Source organism: Meleagris gallopavo, chromosome 2 (assembly GCF_905368555.1).
Source record: "Meleagris gallopavo chromosome 2, MGAL_WU_HG_1.1, whole genome shotgun sequence".
NCBI lineage: Eukaryota > Metazoa > Chordata > Aves > Galliformes > Phasianidae > Meleagris > Meleagris gallopavo.
In genome coordinates this window covers 37,362,184-37,385,981 of record NC_139405.1, presented here as the reverse complement: position 1 = coordinate 37,385,981, position 23,798 = coordinate 37,362,184, and the positions used below count along the sequence as shown (strand labels likewise).

At 41.2% G+C, this 23,798-nt stretch overlaps 1 protein-coding gene across 1 annotated transcript; it reads left to right on the top strand.

Annotated features, from left to right (window-relative positions):
• The first annotated feature begins 28 nt into the window (after nucleotides 1-28).
• On the top strand, nucleotides 29-22,583 carry GGPS1 (geranylgeranyl diphosphate synthase 1). The gene is made up of 4 exons (XM_085219708.1): nucleotides 29-193; nucleotides 6,750-6,840; nucleotides 15,433-15,503; nucleotides 17,028-22,583. Exons 2-4 carry the CDS (start codon nucleotides 6,774-6,776, stop codon nucleotides 17,787-17,789), a joined length of 900 nt encoding a protein of 299 aa, XP_085075834.1. The 5' UTR covers nucleotides 29-193; nucleotides 6,750-6,773; the 3' UTR covers nucleotides 17,790-22,583.
• The last annotated feature ends 1,215 nt before the right edge of the window (nucleotides 22,584-23,798 follow it).

The window sequence follows — 23,798 nt, the reverse complement described above, 5'->3', positions numbered from 1 at the left end:
CTTGGGCCGAATGCTAATTCAGGGAGGAGGCACGGCCGGCGCCTGCGTGGTGCGGCCCCGGTGGCGCATTTTCCCCCAAGAGAGGAAGGTGGCGCCCGGCGGAGCGGAAGAGGGCGGCGCTCTTCCCGCAGAGCGGCGCTGCTGCTGCTGCCGGAGCGGAGCGGGCGCGGCTCGGGCCGCCGTTGAAATCGAGGTGAGCGGCCACAAGGCCGGGACGGCTGGAGCGTTTTCGAGCCGCCTGGCCGCTAGGCGGGTGGGAAGCGCCCGGGCTGGGGGGACGGCGGAGGCGGCGGCGGCAGCAGCGAGGCCGGTCCTCCTAAACGGGCGGAAGCCGGGCGGCGGGGAGGGGCTGGCGGGCTGCCCGGGAAGGGGGGTAGCGGGGGAGGGGGGGGTGGTGCGGCGCGGCGTCCCCGCGCGCTGCAGCCTGATTCGCGTAACATGGCGGTGACGGTATTTGTGTGGCTCGGGGCAGCCCCGTGTTGCAGAAAAGGAAGCGAATTGCTGCCCTGCCGCCGGTGCGCTAAAGCTGCGTGAGGTTTCGCTCCGTCTGCCCCAGAGAGTGATAGGGAGCGCTGCTCTAATTAGAATGAGGGCTGCGACGGCCGGCGTCCTGCCCGAACTCGGGTTAGGAGCCCTCACAGCCTCCTCAGGACGATACACATCCACTGCCGTGTGTGCGCGGGCCTCGCTCTGCACCGCCCGCCGCGGCGCGGTGCCCGGTTAGTGCCGCGCTACGGCTGCGCCTTCGGGCCGTGGCGCTCTGCTCCGTCGCCGCTTCGGTTCCCGTACGGCTGTGCGGCGCTTGGAGCTGCTTAGGCGCTGCTGCCTGTCAGCCCGCCTTCTGTTTGTTAGGTGTGCGTTTGGCCCTGCCAACTTCAGCGGGCTTCGTCCTCCCCTTGAAATTTGTGGGAGTGTCTGAGGGATGGGATGGGAGAAAGCTGGTTTATGATGTTTTGAAGTGAAGAAGTTCCTCGATGCGTAGCTTAGAACTTGCATTACATTGCTGCTGTGCACGGGTCACAGTTCCAAGTCTGAGGAAAGCTCCATGGCTCAGAGGCCTCTGCTTCTGTCTCCCTTCAGTGCCTATTGCCTTTGCAAAGAGATCATAGAATCACAGAATGGCCAGGGTTGGAAGGGACCTCAAGGATCATGAATCTCCAACCCCCCTGCCACAAGCAGGGCCACCAACCTCCACATTTAATACTAGACCAGGCTGCCCAGGGCTCCATCCAACCTGGCCTTGAACACCTCCAGGGACGGGGCATCTACAACCTCTCTGGGCAGCCTGTTCCAGCACCTCACCACTCTCTCTGTAAAGAACTTCCCCCTGACATCCAACCTAAATCTCCCCTCCATCAACTTCAAACTATTTCCCCTCATCTGCAGTTATCTACCCTTTCAAAGAGTTGATTCTCCTCCTGTCTGTAGGCTCCCTTTAGTTACTGAAAGGCTGCAATGAGGTCACCCCACAGCCTTCTTTCCTCCAGGCTGAACAAGCCCAGCTCCCTCAGCCTGTCTTCATAGGGAAGGTGCTCCAGTCCTCTGATCATCTTTGTGGCTCTCCTCTGGACCCTCTTCAGCAGCTCTGTCTTTCTTGTACTGGTGGCTGCAGACCTGAAGACAGTACTCCAGATGGGGCCTCACAAGAGCAGCGTAGAGGGGGACAATCACCTCCCTGTCCCTGCTGGCCACCCCTCTTCTGATGGAGCCCAGGATACCATTTGCTTTCTGAGCCGCAAGGGCACACTGCTGGCTCATGTTAAGTTTTTCATCTGTCAGGACACCCAGGTCCTTCTCTGCAGGCTGCTTTTGAGGACTGCTCCTTCCAGTCTGTGTAGATCCCTGGAGATGAAGCTTGCTGCAGCTTAGGGCAGTGCTGCAGGCTCTGAGGTGTGGCTGTGAGCCCATACCTGCAACAGCTAGGCTGTGTGATGGGAAAGAAGGAAGAACCGCTGAACAAGAGCTCAGCTGTGCATGAACTGAAACACAGCAAGTGCACGTATGAGTTCAAAAGGAAATTGAACTAAGCAGAACAGCATCAAGTGCGTCAGTTCTGGGTTGTTGGTATTTTTTTTTCTGACAGGTGCAATTATTTCTTCCAGTTTCACTAATGTTACAGTTGGAAAGAATATCATGGAGAAATGGAAAGAAACAAACAGAAATAATGCTCACCTGTATTCAGATCATAGAATCACTCAGGTTGGAAAAGACCTTGAAAATCATCAAGTCCAACCACATCTTAACCATACTACTCTAACAACCCTCTGCTAAATCATGTCCCTGAGCACCACATCCAAACAGTTTTTAACCACATCCAGGGATGGTGACTCAACCACCTCCCTGGGGAAGCTTATTCTAGTGCTTAACAACCTTTTTGTTAAGTGTTTCCTGATATCCAACCTGAACTTACCCTGGTGCAACTTAAGGCCATTTCCCCTTGACCTGTCACCAGTAAGAAGAGATGCTCTTGCTGTAAGCACCTTTTAGGTATTGGAAGAGAGCAATAAGGTCTCCCTCAGCCTCCTCTTCCCCAGACTAAGCAGCCCCAGTTCCATCAGTATCTTCTCGTATGGTATATTCTCCAAGTCCTTCACAAACCTTGTTGCCCTTCTTTGGACCTGCTCCAGCACCTCCATGTCCTTTCTGTACTGAGGTGCCCAAACAACGGAGTACTCGAGGTGAGGCCTCACCAGTGCTGAGTACAGGGGCAGAATTACTTCCCTCGTCCTGCTCACCACTCCATTCCTGATACAAGCCAGGATGCCATTGGCCTTCTTGGCCACCTGGGCACACTGCCGGCTCATACTCAGCTGACTGTCCATCAGTACACCAAGGTCCCTTTCCATCAGGTGGTTTTCCAGCCACTTGTCCCCAAGCCTGTAGGGTTGCTTGAAGTTGTTGTGACCAAAATGCAGGACTTGACACTTGGCCCTATGAAATTTCATACAGTTTGCCTTGGCCCATTGATCCAATCTATTCAGGTTCCTCTGTAGTGCCCTTCTCCCCTCAGGCAGATCAACACTCCCAACTTGGTGTCATCTGCAAACTTACTGAGGGTGCACTCAATCCCCTCATCAAGATCATTAATCATGTTAAATAGAAGCAGTCCCAGTACTGAGCCCCAGGGGACACCACTCGTGACCAGCCACCAATTTAACTCCATTGACCACAACTCTTTGGGCCTGGCCATCCAGCCAGTGTTTCACCCAGCAGAACCCATCCAGACCGTGGGCAGCCAGCTTTTCCATGAGAGAGTTGTGGGGAAAGCATCAGAGGCCTTACTGAAGTCCAGGTAGACCACATCGACAGCCTTACCCCCATCCACTAAGTGGGTCACCTTGTCACAGAATGAAATCAAGTTTGTCAGACAGGATCTACAATTCATGAACCCATGCTGACTGGGCCTGATCCCCTAGTTGACCTTTAACAAGGCACCTGAGATTATCTATTCCATAATCTTCCCAGGCACTGAGGTGAGTCTGACAGATCTGTAGCTACCAGGATCATCTCTCCAGCCCTCTTTGAAGATAGGCATCATATTTGCCAGTCTCCAATCCCTTGGGACATCCCCAGTTAGCCAGAACTGCCTAAAAATGATGGAGAGTGGCTTGGCAACCACATCTGCCAACTCCCTCAGCACACTAGGGTGCAGTCCATCCAGCCCCATGGACTTGTGAGCATCCAGCTTTCAGAGCAGGTCCAAAACTGTCTCATTGTGGATCGTGCAGGGAAATTCAGGCTTGCAATGAAAACCTCCACAAAGAAGGGATCTCCAGAAAGAGATCTTTCCCTAGTGGCAGTCAGCCCTTAAATGAGGTCTAAGAGATGTGCAGCTGAGCTCCACCCCTTCCGATCACACAGCTGAATTGCCTTCACCTGTGCTCCCAGGGCTGACCCAGTCCTTGCCTCAGGTGATCAATCTGTGGTTCAGGCTGTGACTCAACAGTTTCCGTACAACTAACAAACAGCTTTACGTTCCCTTTCACTTATTGCCTGACTTCTTCCTGCTGACAGGGAAGTTGCGAGGCATTAACTGAAATTTTTGTGAGAAAGCTCTCTGCAGCAGCTGAGTTTCTAAAGTAAATCACTCAGTAACCACATCAGAAAACCCTTAATATCAAGGGTTGGATAACATATATCACACATTTCCCAAGGTGTGTCAAATGTGACTCTGCAAAAAGTTACCACAATATTACTCTCATATTTTGTGGTATTCTAGATAAGCACCTTCGTTTAGATATCTTTTGTCAAGCATCTCTTTCTTCTATAAGTTTTGGGGCAACTCTGGCCCAGTGTTCCAGTTTTGATGAGTGTATTAGCCATGTAGGTGCCTCATGAAGTACTACACTCCTTTGCAGAGGTTAGGTACTTCGTTTAGAGGCAGCGCAGCAGCCTGGGAGCTTAGCTGCAGTGATTCCAGGGAAGCTGCCATCACTTTTTAGAGCTTTTTTTACATTACTTAAGAAAAATAAAAATGAAGCTCAGCCATAACCTATCTTGCTTTGCTGCTTTATTTAAAAAAAAAAAAAAAAAGGCATTTGTGGAAAACTGCCTAGTGTCTTTTTTTTTTTTTTTTTTTTTTTTTTTAAGATAAGCAGCATTTTGGAGCATTCCTATTAGTTTGGCACCAAAAGATACAAAGATGATTTGATGTGGTGTAATACCAGCCAATTTCCAGCCGTTTGAGGATTTGAACAGTGCATTATCTACAGTTACCTACAGACAGGGGAGAAGCTTCCTAATAAATTGCAGGGGATAGGAAGAATTTTAGGATTTACTTTTAGGCAACTTGTCAGAGTGGATGGGAAGTAATCTTCAGATTACAGTCATCTTTGTTTTCTTATGTTGCAGTGCACACTCACTGAATGTAGTAGGTACTGTATCAGTGGGAAACTGTTACAGAGTAGAAATTCCCACCCCACCATCTCCTCCCAATGCTGCGGGATAGCTAAGCACTTTCAATTTTGAACTTTTTGACATGTAATAGTCACTGGAAAGTAGCCAATTTTGATAGCGTCTCTGCACATCCATATGTACAGGTTCCTCTTTCTCCTTAAAAAGTCAGATGGTGGACTGTGATAGTCTTATTATTTCACTTCTTCACTGAAGTCTGTTGAGATTATCCTTGGTACATAAGGGTGCAATTTTACAGCTGATGCTCTCACAGGCACTCCTGGCTTAAAAGCAGTTCCAATTTCCGAAGCTCTACTACTAACGTGAGAACAATAGGGAGCTAAGGATGTCATACAAACCTGGTTCAGATCCTGACAGCTAGTTGTGCTGGGATATCATGGGATAAGTGATGGAAAGGTGCACTGCTTGTTGTGACATTACTGCTAAGAAACCATGCATGCAATGACTGCACCTTTCTGGAAATGCCTGCATTTCAGTGGCAGCCATATTTGCTTAAATACCCTCTCTTGCCCCTAAAGTGCTGATGATTTGCGTTAGCATATGCAGTGAAGCTAATAGACAAATTATCCAAGCCTAAGCTTCAAAAATAAATCAGTTCCCAAGTTTGGATTGTTACAAATATCTATGGCTCCAGAAGGTGGGAATGGGAATAAGCAGGAAGTGACTGAGCTGTTGCTGGCAGGGGAAGGTCCAGTTTGTCCAGGTAGCTTAAGGGGAAGCAATGATATTAATACCACTCCTTTGAGTTGTTTGTGGGAAACTATTGCTGGATTACTTTGAGCAAATGTGGAACACAATATATTTCACTCATGTCAGCCACTCCCCTTAATGTTCCTACATTAAAAATGCATCAGTCCATGCTTACAAACTCACTTTAAATTAGTTAGTTTTATTGATAATTTATAAAACTATTGAATAGCTCAGGGGAGGAGGGAGCAGAATAGCTGAGAAGCACTGCTGAAGTAGCATGAGCCTCTGTGCTGCTGCTGCAGTTCCTGTCTTAAAATGACATTAGAAGAATTGTTTTGAGCTGCTGTATCTGCAGTGCAGCAAGGAAGGCTAGAGGTGAAAGGAGGAAAAAATCCATTATAGAAAACAGTCTGAAAAAAATGCAAATATAGATGATCAAAGGGTATGTGAACTGAAAAATAATCAATACATAATTGTTGAGCTATGGAGAGAATGGATCCTAAAAGATTTATTGCAAGAGTACAATGTATGTAGCGTGTGTAAAGATGACTGTGTGCTTAAGCAGTGGCAAGGAAACAGTACATTACTGTCTTCTAAAAGAGAACTGAAGAATGCTGTCAGAAGGCTCAAGCTTGTTTTCAACTAGCTTAGGCTGCACTGGTGTAAGGTATATTTTCTGCTGTTAGGTATCTGCACTTTTGTATGGGTACAGCATTTAGGGACGTCTAATCAGATTAATCATGCAAGGTTTGTATGTGCTGAGTGTCTTCTCTATGGATCTACAGTGTGGCTCGATTGTTGTGAATGCTAATGTTTTAAATGTTTCTCTTTCATCTAAGCCCTCTGATACAGATAAAAGTCTAGGAGTTGATTTAAACTACTCATGAATAAATAAAGAAGCCTGTACTTAAGACATATGTTTGCTTCTTGTCTAAGTGCCATCCATAAAACTTTTCTTTCACAGTGAATTTTGTAGTCGCCGTTGTATTCAAATCTGCAGCACTTACACCTAGCATGGAAGTCAGCTAATTTTTTTTTTCCTGAATACTTGCTCCTCTATTTTGTTACTTCACTGCTTGGTTGTTGGGGTTTTTTGTTTTTGTTTTTTTCAACCTAAACAATGTTAATAACACTTTCTTTAACAGCGAACGACCTTTTATGAAAGAGACATGGATGGGATGGATGAAACATCCAAAAGAATTCTAGAGCCATACCAGTATTTACTTCAACTACCAGGCAAGTTTATTTTTACTGTGTTACTTCAAAATATCAATGTTACTTTTATAACATCTTTGTCCTAGGAAATACAATCCATTCTTGATACTTGGGTTGAAGAGTAATTAAAGCTAACATTTTTCTATATTTGTTGTTTTTTCTTCTCTTGTGAAACTATCCTTCTGGTGTTATTCATACAGTAGCAATTGCATTTGTCTGCTGCAGTGCAGATAGTTTTCTTTCAGTTGCTCTGCCCTCCATTCAGAGTAGCTGACTTGCTACTTGCTGAAACAGATACAGGCAAGTACTGAAGACCTGATGCTATTCCTGACGGATGAAACATCACAGCCCAACACTTAACAGCTTGCTGTACTGGAGTTGATGGGCTGTGTGTATGTTTTAAATAGTCTGTGTTATTTCTTCTCCCTGGTGAGTATAGAGCCAGGTTTTAGTATTGTCAGTTTTGACTGTCCTGGATTACTTGACTTGTCAGTCCTTGTGTTGTGTCAGGTCATTAGCAACACACTGAGATGAAGTTTTCCCTCTTCAGTAATAGCTATTTCAGCAGAATGCAGGAGGCAGTTTGATAGAAAATTTCTGTATGCATGTGCCACTCAGAAGCCTCTTTGTGAACAAATAATCATATTGTTTGCTGTGACTCTCATTTGTACACCCAAAGCATCAGGAAGACCACACAGGCTATCAGTGACTATAGAAGTAACTTTGCTGTGGGAGCTGTTGCATCATTTACTTCTATCCAACTTGTATTGAATACTAATAGAGTTAATGGGCATATAATATTTCGTAGTTATTAAGGAAGATAACTGACCAGAATTATATGTGACTGGGGATAGAAGACTTATCAAGACAAATAGCATAACTAATCACAGGGACAGTACTAAGTGGCTTTGTACATCTGCAGCTAAACTTAGACTGATATTTGTATCAGCATGGTGGGTTTGTAACCTGTGTGTAGTGAAGTTTATTATTCATCTCTACAAATATCAGTTTCATTTTGTCTACATTAGAGATTGCAATGGACTTGGCACTTTGTGCTGCCAGGCGCTGTCGTTGAAAACCTAGAGGAGGAGAGAATTTGGCAGTAGCACTCATTTTTTAATGCCAGGAAATTTGTTTGCCATTTCCTGACAGCATTTAAACTGGATGGTGGCTTTTTCTTGAAAATGTATTTGAGAATGATTCTGTGATATTCCGAGGGGCTTTCTAAGATCTGGTCTTGTAGAAATTTACTTTTCTCCAACTCAGTCTTTAAGGGTATTTGTGTGGTTAGTTTATCTAATACAAGCAAAGATGTATCACAGCACCTCTGTGTCTTCAGCTGCTTTTTAAAAAATAAAAAAGTGTAGTGACTAGAAATGAAGCAAATACATAATAGACAAAGTGCACCCCCAAAAAAACAAACAAAAACCAAAAAATCAATTTCTGTAGGTATAAGCCCTTGACTAACAGCTCTTCAATTAGCTTTCACTTTATATTATGCATTTAGTTTAATCTTCCCATCTTGACTCCTCTGGCTAAATTCCTGTACTTCATTGTGTGTTCAGCCTTAATCACTGTATCCTAGTGGCTTATCTTATACGGACCATCAGTGTAAGCTCAAGTATCATAAATCTGATTGTCCGCTGAAGCATGTTGATCTCTTGTTAATTTATGTTTTGAGAAGGTGAGAGATAAGATACACTTTTCTCCATGCAGAAATATTGGCGTGATTCAGAACAGAAGAATTCTTTCAAGTTAGGCGGGTAAAAGTTGTGTGCCTGTGGAGCACTTGTACTTAATCATACAGCTGGATGTTTATTGTGTTTTGAAACACCAGCTTTGCCCCAAGTCAGCTATGCCAAGCACAGGTCAGTAAGAGTCAGCTACTTGTGTGAGCCTTGGCATCAGTATGAACACCAAGGCTTGGTGAAGGGAAAATGAGGCATATGCTAGCAGTTCATAATTAGGGTGGAGCCCAGATGAGGTGCCTGAGCAAATCTAACAAGTCTTTGCTGAAAAAGGCGATTTTGTTCCATCTTTCTTCTGGCAGTATTCTCTTGCTTCTTGTGCCAGTTCTCAGCTCACTGACCAAATGATTAGGTATCAATCAACTAACCTGTTAAAAAACTTGCCTGACAGAATAGCTCATCTTTTATCCTGTCAGTGAAGTGGCACAAGGGTAGGCACATCTGAGCGGCTTTTAGAGCAAGCTTGACTGTGAGTCAAATAAGCAGTTGCTTATCTTGTAGGACTAGTTAAAAAACAAAATCTTTTAAGTGCTGTAATAACCTATGAGAACTTGAATGAAGTTAGATGCATATCAAACTCTTACATAAAGAGGAATTGGGTATCTTCATTAAGACTGCTTAAAAACTTAAATGTCTCCTAACCTTGCTATAGTGTGAGAATGCAAACTTTATAACAGTTCTATAATGCTAAGGGTTAATCCCCTGATACAAGAGGAGGTTGACTGTTTGATGTTAATCCAATAGGACTTTAATGGTAACTTTTTGGGGCTGATACTTAAGCTCTAAGCTTGTCTGCTTCTTTGACTTTTGGCTAGAAGAACTAGTAGGCTTGAGGAATCTTTTTTAAGTTGTTGTCATTTTAACTGCCAGTATGCTAGTGACAGAATAAACATGAATTAACAGAACTTACTGTTTCAGAAGATACCAAATACGAACTTTTTTGCAAAATCATTTGTTACATAAAATTGCCATAGTAGTTTGTACTCCGTTCAGTCTAGTTTTCTGTCATTTATATGGGTAAACAAAGTACAATAAGCAGCAAAAAATTTCAGAAATGCCGATAATGTGGTTTGTCTTGAAAATTCACACAGATGACGAAGCATCTTCCATCTCCAAGTAGCTGAGTTAACAGCAGTAGCTGTGCAGCACTAACAAGTATATGGGCTTTCAGTTGCAGTAAAAGTGACTGGATCAACAGCTTGTAATTGAAAGAGTAGATTCTGATCCTATTCACAACTCTGCATTTTCCCTTTTACACGTATTGCTCCAGGCTTGTTTAGCTCGCTAAACAATCGAGACTTGCTCTTGTTTTTTCAGCTTTTTCTGCTGAGTTGTTGAACTTGACCAGTTTGATGAAGGAGTTATGAAGCAGCAGTAGCAAGATTAAGGTGGTGTTTCTCTTATAATTACTGAAACATCATTATTTTAATAGCACATACATTTTTTTCCTCACTCCTGTTATTTCTTTTAAGAGAATACAGCTGGGAGGCAGCCAACAGATATAAGTGCTCAGTTCACACAGAAGGGGACTGGAGACTGAGGACAGCACAAATGTGCTTAAGAACGGTGGTAATGTGCCACAGGGCACGATCCCTACCACTGGAGCAACTGCATCTTGCACATCAGAGCCCTCAGTTTAGGCCAAGTTCCTGAGAGTGATGGCAGCTTTCAGTTCTTGCACTGCTGGGATGCTTGGGCATACCACTAGACCAGGAGAAAGTAGTGTCCTTGCCTTCCAAACGGTGCAGTGGTGGAAAACTTGCTTCCACCAAGCAAAAGACAAGTGGAAGAGGTTCAGCAGGTTGCACAGCATCAGAAATGACTAGAAGATGGACAGGATCTTCTGCAAGAGCCTGAAGGTTCAAGAGCCCTGTGTATATTGAAAGAGGGGCAGGAAGAATGCATGTCAGGCTGCAAAATGGAGACCTCCACAGTGGTGAAGAGTGGGAGCTCGTGGCTTCTGACACCAAGGGAGATTCCTGTATCTCATGCATACGTGCATTTGTCAGATAAGTTCATTTCACTGAAAGAAAACAAATGGCTAGAGGCTCTGTACAGCACAGCACCAGGTGTGAACATCAAGTGATAGTAGTGGGGAGGCTGCTTCCTGCAGGGGACAGAGGCCACCATCTGAGCTGTTATCTTAAGGAGGCATGCTGCTTCTTGGCAGCTCAGGAGAGGGATGTCCTGGAGAGACTACACACAGTGTGTTTCATCATCAGGCAACTGAACCCTATACCTCTTTCACTTAAGACTAATGGATATAGCCAAGGGTTACCTGGAGCTTTTCAAACACAATTAAATGGCTTTTGGAGTGAGAGACAAAGGCACAGGAGACCAAGTGTTTTTTCTTGATCTTTTAGCCCTTCCTTACTATGAAAAGGAATAAACATCATTCATGTCAATAACCAGTTAGTTGCCCAGCTGATATCAGCAGTGAGGACTTGGGTTTTATGACCAAGAGACTGTCTTTGTGGATTAAGAACTCCTAGGAGGAGATGGGTTCCACCAACCCAAGTTAGCCCAGAAATATGTCTGCCAGCAGGCTGACCAGTGTGGTGAGGAGAGACTTACACTAAAAGTGACAATACCCAAAATAAAGTGAGGAAATGGTGAACTAGCAAGGAAAAGGTAAAGACTGATGGAGACTAGAGATCCTCTAATGAATACAGCTGGAGGGAACCCACCTCAGATGTATGCACCAAAATAAGGAAGCAGTAACAGGACAACATGATGGGGGAAGTTCTCACACATCCTGGGGAATCTGTAGGACTAAATACCTCTGTGAAGTGACTGTGGAGAATAAACAGGAGGAATTAGATGTCTGCATGCAGTTGTAGGGCTGTGATTTAATTGTGATATTGGATGTGGAATAGCTCAGTACTTTAGTATCTAGTAGAAGCAGCAACACAGCAGGGGGTAGGCAATCCAGTCAGTTTTTGGGAATGTGTTGAGGACCAGTCCTTAACACAGGATGAAGGACTGGTGAGGGAAGGTGTTTTGCTGGACTTCACACTTCCAAACATGGAAGAATTGGTTGGCATGTGAAGGGTGGAAGCAACTGTGTCCACTGTGACTGTGGGATGGTGGAACTGGGGATCCTGAGAGGACAGAACAAGGCGAAAAGCAGAATCTCAGTGCTGGACTAGTTAATCCTATTTTGAACAGGGTGTGGGGTTAACATAGACAATCCTGTAGTAACCTCAGTCTGTCCCAAGTGGCTGCCTAGGTTTGAAAGTATAGGCCTGCAGTTCACGTAGGATGGCAGTAGTGTTCCCACAGCTGTGTGGGAAGGTCTGCACAGACCCGTTTAGCCCTAACCCATCAGATGGCAGAGCTAAATATGAAAGTGTACAATAAAACTGAGGTAATATAATGGCTTGCTTCATCCAGAAGGGTCCTCTTTCTCCTGTCTCTCAGCATCTGCTGCTTACCCTGTACTAACTCAGGCAGACCCACTTCATAAGCTGATACAGTACATAAAGCTGGCAGAAAGCTAACCTAGCAAAAAGCAGGCAGTTTTCTGCTGCAGTAATGAGTTGCATTAGCTTAGTGAAGCTCTAATGAGGGCTGGGTTGATGGTCCCTCTGCTCTTTCTCATGCTGTTCTATCCCTTTTACATACCCTCAATCTAAGTGGGGTTCTGCCTGAAGGGCATAGTTTGAGGTCACATTAATGCAGTGTGAGCAAAGAAATACTGATCAGCAGCCTGTTCAGAGCAGGAGGTCTGAGTCTGAGGTCTGTACTCAGAGGGGAACAAATCATACATGCACACGTGTAGTCAGTCTCATTATAGAGAAGCAGCTCTCCTCTGTCTAAGGAGGTGGGATTGTCCTCAGAGTAACATCACTAAGTGGATCTTTGTTTCAAGAATAGGAAATTCGTATTTTTTCCCTATGGAGAATTTTTGTCAGAGTGAATCTGTTATGTTCTGTTTTTTCTCTTACCTTGCTTGTCCACTCAGTTTTGCTAAGGAGCAGACAAGTTTTGCATAGTTGTTGCTTGACAAGGGTACTGTTGGGACCCTCAGCAGATCAAACTGACTGCATTCTGCATAACTTTGTTAAAAGTTTGTTTCAGTAACGTCAGTAATTATGACAGTACAGAAGGCAGACCTTCTAATTTTGGAAATTAGATCTTGCTAGTCTTCAGTTTTACAATACTCTCCTTTGACTAGTCAACAGTGTAGTGACATGGAACAGTGGAGAAGAAAAAGTGAACTATTCTGGTAGTGCTAAGTCCTAATCCTTTTAATTTTACCGTAACATCTGTGGGCTGTGTCTTGGATAATTTAGGGTTTTAGGGATGGAGGCAGAAGTAAAGGAACGGAGTACCAATGTATCTAGTCTTCTAAGACTAATATTAAAAGGATCTGATGTGTTGCCATCGTAGTGTGACTGTAGGCATAAAACATGCATATGAAAATTGCTTTAATATCAAATAGACGTGGTAGGATTGACTTCAGAACAAGACACACAGTATCATTTATGAAGCAGTAATAGGGCTCACACAAGCAAATCTGCACCCTATAAAAGTAAAGATGAATGTTTTACTGTACAGATAGCAGTTTTTCCATAAATAGCCTTTGTCTAGACAGCCTTGGTGTTCAAGGTAGACAAGTCTAACAATTCAAATGCTGTCTGTACTAAGGAACTAAATGGCAAAACCCACTGTGCATATTAAGAGTCCATTTAGATTATATGCTAGTACTTATGTACTTCATGATGAAATAACTCTTGTTACTGAACTTGTAGCATTTCCGTAAGCTTGTTTTCTAGTAAATACATTTCAAAAAACAGAATTAGCAGCCTAATTTTATTGTGATTGTTTTTATCAGTGTAATTTAGAAGTATGTAAATGTCTGTAGATAAGGTATACATCTGCAATATGACATTATCTGTGACTAATTTTCTTTATGGACTTACTGAATTATTCTTTTATACTTAGAAAGCCATGCCGCTTGGCATGTGTTTGTAACAGTTGTTTTCAATATTTTGAGGGATTATTTTCTCTTCAGTTAACTTACGCAATTATTATTAGAAGGAAATAAAAAACAAAAACCTCTGCAGGACATTTCTGCCTTGGTTTGTGCAGTATTTGGTGGTGATGACTGTGTAGCAAGTCTGGTCAGGGAACAGATTTGGCCAAAATCTGATCTGCTCACATAGTGGGTAAAAAAATCTGAATGTTGGTAATATTTCAAATCCTTGGCATTTGCAGGAGCTGTTGTCAGAAAGAAGCCTAACTTGAACTAGTGGTGGTGCTTAGCTAACGTGAGAGGCTTTTAAAATCTTGGGTGCCATTCTAATTTTGTATTTGAACTTGAGCCCCGGTTGCCCATGTTAAAATGACAAACTTTTAAATCAGTGAATTCATGATTTAAATCCACAGGGGTTTTTTTGTTGTTGTTTAAAAAAAAAAAAAAAAAAGAAGAAAACACATCTGAGAACCAAATGCATACTGTACTGATAGAGAATAAGCCTGATACAGGTGATTTAAGCTATCTGTCATGCTGTTTCAGAGACAGAACAATCCCTCTATCCAGCAGAAAAAAAAAAAAAAAATTTAAACCTGAGCTTCTACAGAAAAAAAGAAACAAAAACAAACAAACAAAAAAACAACACCTAGCCACAGACAGGTATGTCCAGGTAAGAATATGACATTCCCATATGGCAGAGCCAGAAGACAGAGCTGTTGGAAAAGAGATACCTTTTCATTGGTATCTTCTGATGAAAACCAAAAGATGGTGGCGAGAGGAAGTAATGGAAATCTTTGAGATCAAGCAAAAATTGAAGCCCTTTGAGCAACTGAGGAAGATTACCACCTCCACTATAGAACCCAAACTACAAATCTTACCACCAGCTTCCCTGCTGGTGACTTGATAAGGATAAATCCTGTTCTTTTCCACGATTTATCACTTAATCTATCCATGTTTATTTTTCCATTCTGTATGTCTGATCACACAGCAATAGAGAGAATCTGCAGGGAGGCATTCAAATGTTGAAACTTCTTCAGTGCTACGGCAGGGTGGCATCATTAACATGAAAACTCATATTGCAGAATCATTCTTCAGTTATGTCTATCAGTAGGTCTTGAGTAATGTGGAACCCAGTAGATAGGTTGCACTGCTCTGAAGTTTATTCGTAATAGCTTTTAAGTGGCTCATTGAGATGAGCTAAGGATGCAGAACTCTGTCTAAGCCTGTTTTGCTGTTAATAGAAGATTAGACTCAGCTGAGTTGAAGTTCAGAGCTGCACAGGAGGTGACTTTATTGAACAATTTCCTATTGATCATCAATAGATGCACTAAATGAATACTTGTATGTGACCCCTAGCAATGTACTAAAGAAAGCTGGCATCAATAATTTATAGGATAACTTGAATTAAAATCAACTCCTCCAGATAAAATTCAATCTAGATTGAATTTTAACACTTGTTTCAACACTAAATTTGGATTTCTAATCTTACCTTTCTTTCCTCTGAAATAGGAGCAAAGTTTCCTCTGCCAAACAAATTAGGACTTGCTTTCAGAGGCAGTAAAAATCTATTGGTAGAGGTTACCAACAGAATCAGGATCTAACGAAATTGGCTAACTAAATTGCCAGGACTAATTACAGTAACATGTAAATACACGTTTTTATATAATTGTTTGTGTATTACTGTGAAACGTTTGCAGCTATCAGCAACTTCAATTCTAAGGCTTATACAATGAGGAAACAAGCTACAATCTTACTTTAATGTATTTTGCCCTTTGAAGTGGTCATGCTTTTAGGAGCTTCCTGGTCTCAAATTAGTTACAGCTGTTAAGATAAACTGTTGCATTTAATACTGGACTTTGATTTTTCTTTTATTTTTTCTAATTGTAGGTAAGCAAGTAAGAACCAAGCTGTCACAAGCCTTCAATCACTGGCTTAACGTTCCAGAAGATAAAATACAGGTGCTCACTAATTATTTTTACGAGGCTCTTACCTTTCTTCCAAGATTATCAGCAACAGATTGTTCTTAGTGTAACGTACTTAAGACTTCTGATCATTTACAAGACATCATTCCTGAGTACCTTAAAGTACAGTTTAAGGAAAATAGCCGAAGCTTTGCACTGAAGTAATGGTTTAACACTGAAGTTACAATTTCAGTGACTTGTCTGAAGTAGACTAGTTACATGCTTCCTACCTAAGCTCAACCTTCTGAGTGGTAGAAGGAGCAACTAGTATTGTTACTCACTTCAGTTATTAACAATGGGAATAAGTTTTCAATGACTTGCAAAAGCAGCTAGATGGTTACTTTGTAAGCCCTACAAATACAGTGACTGAGAACAAAGTCGTATGATTTTGATACAAGAACATCAAAGCCAGTAGTCAAGTGAAGTTTAAACCTTTATAAACCACTTCTTGTTCTGGGCCTTAAATGGCAGACTTCTGAAGTTTAGAGCCCGTATTACCTAGTATGAAGCACTTTATCAAGAATAATCCTTCTCTTTTCTTTTTCTTTTGGACAAATCTATGCAAGATGCATAGCTGTGCATTCAAATGCTGTGGCTTTTGAAATGCAAAATTTTCCTTTTGGCTAGACTACAGTTACGCCAAACCGTATACTTAGGGTGGAAAAGATTCTCTGTATCCAAGGTAATGTAGGAAATTAAAATATTTTTTTTTTCTTGACACCCACCTGGTCACTAAATAATTTCATTAATGATCAGGTAGGCCATTAGTGTTTGTGAAGGAGTCCTCTTTAGGATAGGCTAAGTGTGATGCTTTGTAGTGCTCAAGTAGCAAAATCTGTCTGTTGAAAGTTATATTGCAGCAGCCACTGGTGAGTTAGGCTTGGTTTTTAAGAAAGCATGCCAGTCTGCTTTCATTATGAAGTGCAGTTTTCTCACTTCCTCAGACAACTTCCTGTTGTCTTCTAGAAAATAAGGTTTTTTTCTGCTGTCTGAACTTCCTCCCTCCTCACTTTCAACTCTAAAATATTTTTGATGCTATCTTTAATAGAAGTTCACGAGGTAATTTGCAGTCATGAAGCACATCTTAAGTTATTTCAATTCAACCTTAAATATCCAGAAACTGTAGGAGTTCACAAACTAAGTGATATGAAATAGGCTAATGAGAAATGCTAGAATAGGCTTATCTAATGATGAACTTTCCTGATAGTATTGGGAATGACATAATAGACTAAATCAGTATTCAGAAAAATGGGTATTGCAATGTTGCTTTTTATAAGTACTCTTTCATGATTTTAAAGTCAATAGACAGCAGTATCTTTACAAGTTGAAGTAGGCCTCACTTCTATCTCAAAGCTGAGTAATTAGCACTCAAATAGTTTGCTCTTAGAGTCATTATCTTGGGCAAGCAAACAATTAGATTGCTGGGTTTCAGGTTTTAACCTTTGGGATAGTGGCTACTGAATGCTAGATAGCTTGCTGGAAAAAAATGCAGAAGATAATCATTTTCTGTTCTTGTAATAGGTTATCATTGAAGTGACAGAGATGTTACACAATGCAAGCCTACTTGTGGATGATATTGAAGATAACTCAAAGCTACGACGGGGCTTTCCAGTGGCACACAGTATCTATGGAATTCCATCTGTAATCAACTGTGCTAATTATGTGTATTTCCTTGGCTTAGAGAAGGTTTTAACCCTTGATCACCCAGATGCTGTTAAAGTTTTTACTCGTCAGCTACTGGAACTCCATAAAGGTCAAGGCTTGGACATTTACTGGAGGGATACTTACACCTGCCCTACAGAAGCTGAATACAAAGCCATGGTACTGCAAAAGACAGGTGGTCTCTTTGGATTAGCTGTAGGCCTCATGCAGCTCTTCTCAAATTATAAGAAAGACTTAAAACCACTTCTTAACACACTCGGTCTCTTCTTCCAAATAAGAGACGACTATGCCAACCTGCACTCCAAAGAATATAGTGAAAACAAGAGTTTTTGTGAAGACTTAACTGAAGGCAAGTTCTCGTTCCCAACTATTCACGCAATTTGGTCAAAACCTGAAAGTACACAGGTGCAAAACATTTTACGTCAAAGGACAGAAAACATAGATATAAAAAAATACTGTGTGCATTACCTCGAAAACGTGGGTTCATTTGAGTACACTCGAAATACACTGAAAGAGCTTGAATCTGAAGCCTATAAACAAATCGAATCACTTGGGGGAAACCCTGAGCTTGTAGCACTAGTGGAACAGCTGAGCAAAATGTTTAAAGAAAATGACAATTAATTAATCTCCTGGGGATGAATAGAAGCTTTTTTTTTTTTTTTTTTAAACGGGTAAAAGGTTATCTGAAAGGTGTGACAGTCAGTCTCACTTAAAACTACTATGTTGCCACATGGCAGAAATGTACGTTGAAAATAAATCACTGATTATGTGACAATGATCACTGAGTTCTGCAGTATACCTTATATATACAGTCTTAATTGTAACCGCTTGCAGATGTCTTCAAAACATATATTAGAATTGAAACAAACTTTGAATATGGATTTTTACACAAACATTGGCATTACTTCAGCCCCAGAAATCTCACAGGCTACAGTTTATCTTCAACAAAGCTACTGTAAGTTTCTGGCTGAAATTCTTTATTAAATTAAATCTGATTGACCCAAGTGGTTTGTGTTTTTAAACAACACTCTAGTAAACCAAAATATATGATGTTCAATAAAAAAAGCTCTCACAACCTCAGTGCATATACTGATGTTGCATTATGAATGTTAAGAGTTGTGAAGATCAGATAGATCATCTTAGTTCTGATAGATAAGTAGATGTACTTAGTTCTATCCAGTATCTGAGGATATTTCAGGGGAATACAAATTGTAAAAATGCTATATGTCCAAATGAGACTAATGTTTAGATTGAGATGGGAGCTTAATAGAAACTTCTATTTATTTTAGGGAAAGATTTCCATCACTTTCATTTTGAATTTGCCACTGTTTCCAGTTCTGCATTGAATAACTTCAGTTGACTGGTTTTTGATCGTTATGTTGTTGGGTTTTTTTTCCAAACAGTCAAATATTTTATAGCGTGGGACTTAAACGTAAACATTAGATCTCAAAGATGTAACTGCCAGTAGCAGCATAGCAAGCTGCTAGTAGGAATTTAATGGGATTCATAACAGGTAGCTTTAAGACACTGTGACTGGTTTCTCTAATCTCTTATTTTAATTGAGAGAATTTTCCAGGAATTGATTCAGATTTCATAGCATTCATGTTCTGAATTCATATCAGGAGGCAGTTGTAGGTTTCTCCACAGAGACGGTAGTGAATTCTGGCTAAACTGAAATGTAGTACCTTGTTCTAGAAGCTGTAATACTCTTTTAGCTTGGTTAATTGCTTAAATACTGTTTTAAAATTATGTAGACAGACATACCTGCATGGCACTAAGAACTTGATTAAAGAAGTAGCCTGAAAAGTGACAAAAATCTCTGCTCACATGTGTACACACATTACAGAAATGTTTGTTTTTCCTAGCTGAGGTGGCTTTAATCAGGTGCAGTTCTCTTCATATTTGTAGCCATACAAAGCTTTGCTCTGATGTAGGGAAGTAGTGTTTCAGATCAAAGGTGGCACTGGTGCTATCAGCAGTGATCTTAAGCTGACAGCATGCTGTCACAGCATACTCTGAAAAGAAATGGCCAGAGATACTTGGCTTCTAACAGCTGAAGGATAGTTGTGTGCATCTGTTCACTTATTGTACCTGCAAACAGGTAGAGCCACTACCTCAACCCACTGAGAAAACTAACTGAAGATGCTTACCAAAGGAAAACATTACAGTAACCCTTGTGATTCTTCCAAAAGTGATTAAGCATGAAAAAAATTGGGATGGCTGCTTTTAGTCAGAAGCATTCTGTACTTATAGATGATGGGTTATTTGGGTTATTCCTTTTAGCTGCATTCTGAGGTGGGAGCTTTGTCTCTGCTTTGTGATTAGATGCAGAATAGTAGCCTTTTCACTGAATGGATCTGGTTGCCAGGACTGAAAAGCTTAAAGTTGGTGAAAGGTTTCTTTTATTTAATGTTAATGACAGTAAACTGCATTTCTTAACTTGAAGTGCATAGTAGCAAGCCTGTAAATTCTTAGTATTTTGATGGGAAAAAATACCACCTGTAGCAAAGTGCAGTATTTATTTTGTGCCATGTCTTTGGAGTTTCTAAGCACTGCTGCAGCTGATGCAGAATGGGGGACAACACTGAAAAAAACTATTGCATCCTTGTGCCAACTAGGATATTACAACCAGTATATATGCAGTGCAAAGTGCACTTAGTGGCATTTCATTTCTGCTCAGTTGCTGAATGTAAGTAGTTTTGTATAATTAAACTTTCTTGATGAGATAGGGTTTTTACTGTTTCAAACTTTTTTTTATACTAGCTGACACTCCTGCACTTTAATTTATTCTGTAATTTATTCTGGCAATTTATCACAGTGTCATCCGGTAATCACAGAATCATAGAATGGTTTGAGTTGGAAAGGACCAAAGCCCACCCAGCCCCAACCCTATGCCATGGGCAAGGTTGCCACCCAGCAGCTCAGGCTCTCAGAGCCCCATCCAACCTGGCCTTGAGCACCTCTGGGCAGCTGTGCCAGGGATCCCCCACCCTGTGAATAAAGAATTTCCCTCTTCTATTTTTTCGTAATAACTTTTCAGTTTAGTATGTAAACTTTAAGATACTCAGTTCAGAGTTGTGCAATTTGCAGCGCACCTCACAGGGCACAGAGGAATAACTGTTTATCACCTCACCTGGTGATCCCCTTTTCCACTCAGACCTTTCCTCTAAGTGTTCATGTGCATGTCTCTAAGTTCACACTTCAAGCCCGAGTGGCATTTTCTGTCATTTGACTTACTGCTGGGGAGGCACATATGGTATATGTGTTAGATGAACTGCAGCCAACGCACTTCCTTTTAGTTGTGTTCTGCTGCACTAGGAGTGCTATGCTACGTATTGATTCTCTTGCCTTTACTGTTATTCCGTATGTAACGGACAGATGAACTTTGAGCTCACAATCCCTCATTCAACTGCAGAATCAGGTTTTTAGAATCTAATCTTTTCCAGGTTTGTTCTGCAGCAAGATACAATCTCTAGTTAAAACATATCATTGCTATTAAGGTTATTACTGTTCTCCTGTAAGTCTATTACTTGGTTATTTTTATCTACATTCCTCTGTTCTTGCAGTTATGATAGAAATGCTACATAGCACAATCCTATGTACAAATCTAGTTCTTTCTTCCAGTGTACCTCTAAAATAACTTTGTTGATAAGGTGTAGGTAATGTGAGGGAAAAGCTTGATCTGCAAAGCAAATGTGAATTTGTGTAAAACAGTGGAGGAATGAAATTGCATGAAAAATTGATTAGAAATGGCAGAGGTCAGGACCTGATAAGCATCGAATCAGATACTTACTATTGAGTCTATAATTTGAGAAGCAATAGTTATTGCTGATTAGCAGCTAATGTGTGTGCAGACACGAGCTTCTAAGGCTAGTGGTGACAGCGCTGTAATGCAGGCTGTTAGACTTGGTATTCCATTTTCTCTAAATTCACTTTCCCCACTGTTTTACATACAGCTTTAATTCTGTATTTTTACTTGCATCTGTTGCACGTCTTTGTTCTGTCTTAATCTCATCATTCTACATTTCAACTTTGATATTTACTATCCTGTCTGTGTTGTTTGCTCAGTACTTTCATGGTGTATAATCAATGAATATACAGATGTTATAATTAAGAAATATACAGGAAAGTTAGGCTAAACAGGTTATCACGCTAAAGAAGAACGGATGGAAAGCTTACCCTTGTCCTGGGCTCGCTGAGAAGACTCCAAGGGGAGCGATCTCCAACAAAGATCCTTTTCCACTGGCAGTCAGCTCTTAAATGGGGTCTAGGAGAGGTGGAGCCAGGCTCCACCCCTTCCTGCAGCACAGGAGAATTGCCTTCACCTGTGGCTCATTGCTCACCTCAGGTGGTCGATCAGAGGTTCAGGCCGTGATTCAGCAGCCCCATACAAATGGTAGTTCTTCTTTTGTATTTCTGTTCTGCTATTAATACCATAGCACACACAATACTTTCAAACTTTTTTTGTTCCAGGACAAAGTAAACTTTAAATCTTGGCTTTTCCTGTGCCTTCACAAAAGTAACCCAAGATTTTCTGCAATTTTGAAATGCCAGAAACTTTTTCTCCAAGAAGTGGAAGCTTGTAGCATCTTATATTGCCATACGTTATTTTGGTCCCACATAGTTGGAGCTTCTTTACCTCCCTTTACCACTTGCTTTCAACACTTAATTTGCTTTGATTGTAACACTCATCAGACATGTCTGTGAAACAGTTTAACTTGCTAACCCAAGAAAAATGAAGTTTTTGGGTTGTTGTTCGTTTTTTTTTTTTTGGTTTTTTTTTTTTCCTCCTCTGGATTAATGAATTATTCCTCTCAGCAAAAGTCTCCTGAATGCCAAAGCTGGTAGCTAGATGGGGTAAAAGTAGAGCCAGGGAGGGAATATGAGGGGGTAAGAATACCTATTTAAGGCTCCTGAGGGTAACTTACGTAATTTCACCTCATTTTGCAGCATCTCATTCACTTTGTTAGGAAATGCAAGAGAATGTGTTCAGTTTCCGTGTGCTTCTCTTCTTGCTTTCCAAATATAAGATATACTATAGATAATTTTGTCTGTCAGTTATGTAAATAACTTGAATATATCATCTTAAGTTTTTGATTAAAAGTACAGATAAAGAGTACGTTGTTCCATTACTGACTAATTTTCCTTCTGTAACAAATTTTCTATTCTTGAAGCCAAGGAAATGTAATCTGTTACGGGCTGACTTGACCCTCACCTTCCTGGATAAATTCTATTAGACCTCAGCACCAGAGTTTACCTTTTCTGCAGCATTTTCTTTTAAATGACTTTAGAATGAAACTTGGTGACGAGGTGATGAAATAGGAACAAATCATTGTTTTGACGCTTGGTGACTTCTTTCTTTAAGGCTTATCAATGTTATAGCAGAAAATAAAGGACTTTGTGCAAATATGTTAATTTGGGGATGGTTGCTTTTTAATTGTGTTTTTCCCATGTTTTTCTTTACTTCATATCTATGTACATATTTATCCTCAACACTGAACCTAATGGTTCAGCTGGTGGGGTTAGGAGTAATCCATGACTCATGGATCCACTTCTGTGATGCAGGTTAAATCCTGATAATGTTTCTCACCCATATGTCTTATGAGCAAGTTCTTGCTTAGCTCACTGGAAAACCTGAGCAACCTGGTTTACTGCAGCATAAAGAACTATGGGATACCCCAAAAAGGCCTAATGTGATGCTGCCAGGGAGAGCACTGCAAAACCTGGTGGAACTCTGGTGTAAAGAGAAACCTTAGATATCTAATTTTCTGCTTTTGAACTCAAAAACAATCCAACAATCCATGAAATTACTCTCTACTCCCTCAGTATATGAATTATATATGGTGCCAGTTAGCACTAACATCTTCCCTGGATCATAGTAGATTATTTTTCACTCCTGTAATGTTGCGGTTGTCATTTCTGGACCATATGGTAAGATGTACTATATGACTAAAGTAGTAACTGAAGTCTGTAAAAAAAAGAAAAAATGTCCAACTCCTACAATTTTGGTTATGCCGTTTTGAAATACACATAAAAACTGGCCTGTTGTCTTGCTGTCATCCAGCAGATGGTAGCCTGCAGTGAACTTCTGCTCACTGAGGGAGGAATAACAATTTTGCACTGGTGGAAGTTAAGCACCCAGGTGTGCTTGGCACTGCGGCACTGTGAGCAGTGGGAGGGAGTTTCTCAGGGGGAGAAAAGAAAAAGTATTTTCAAGGAAAAAAGTTCTCTAAAAATATAATTCCAGGTAATCATGGAGTTTATATATAGAGACATAGAACTAAAGCCACAGGAAAACTTGTAGTTGACTGAAGAGTCTATTGCTGCTCGTGTTCTCTTCATTTTGGGTGTGAGGTGGAAACATACAGATCCAAGTAAAAACTGCACGAAGGAACTGTCAGTGTTATTTCCAAAAATGTAAAAGGGGATGCTATAAACACTTCCCTGTGTTTCATATCAACTAAGATGAACGTTCAAGAAATTTTGATGTCAAATCTTTTTTTAGGCATTTATAAAATGCAGAAGTCATTAAGTCTAGGTAACAAGATAAAAATGTTACACTGATCTAGTTTTATTGGTGCTTGCCTTGTCCTGTTTCTGATTTTAAAAAAATAAGTACATTGGATCAAC

What these genes read in the sequence shown, in the direction of transcription:
- GGPS1 (XM_085219708.1), top strand. Translation starts at nt 6,774, where the DNA reads ATGGATGGGATGGATGAAACATCCAAAAGAATTCTAGAGCCATACCAG. An exon ending in GTATTTACTTCAACTACCAG is followed by an intron (nt 6,841 to 15,432) that starts GCAAGTTTATTT and finishes TTCTAATTGTAG; the next exon opens with GTAAGCAAGTAAGAACCAAG. An exon ending in TTCCAGAAGATAAAATACAG is followed by an intron (nt 15,504 to 17,027) that starts GTGCTCACTAAT and finishes TTCTTGTAATAG; the next exon opens with GTTATCATTGAAGTGACAGA.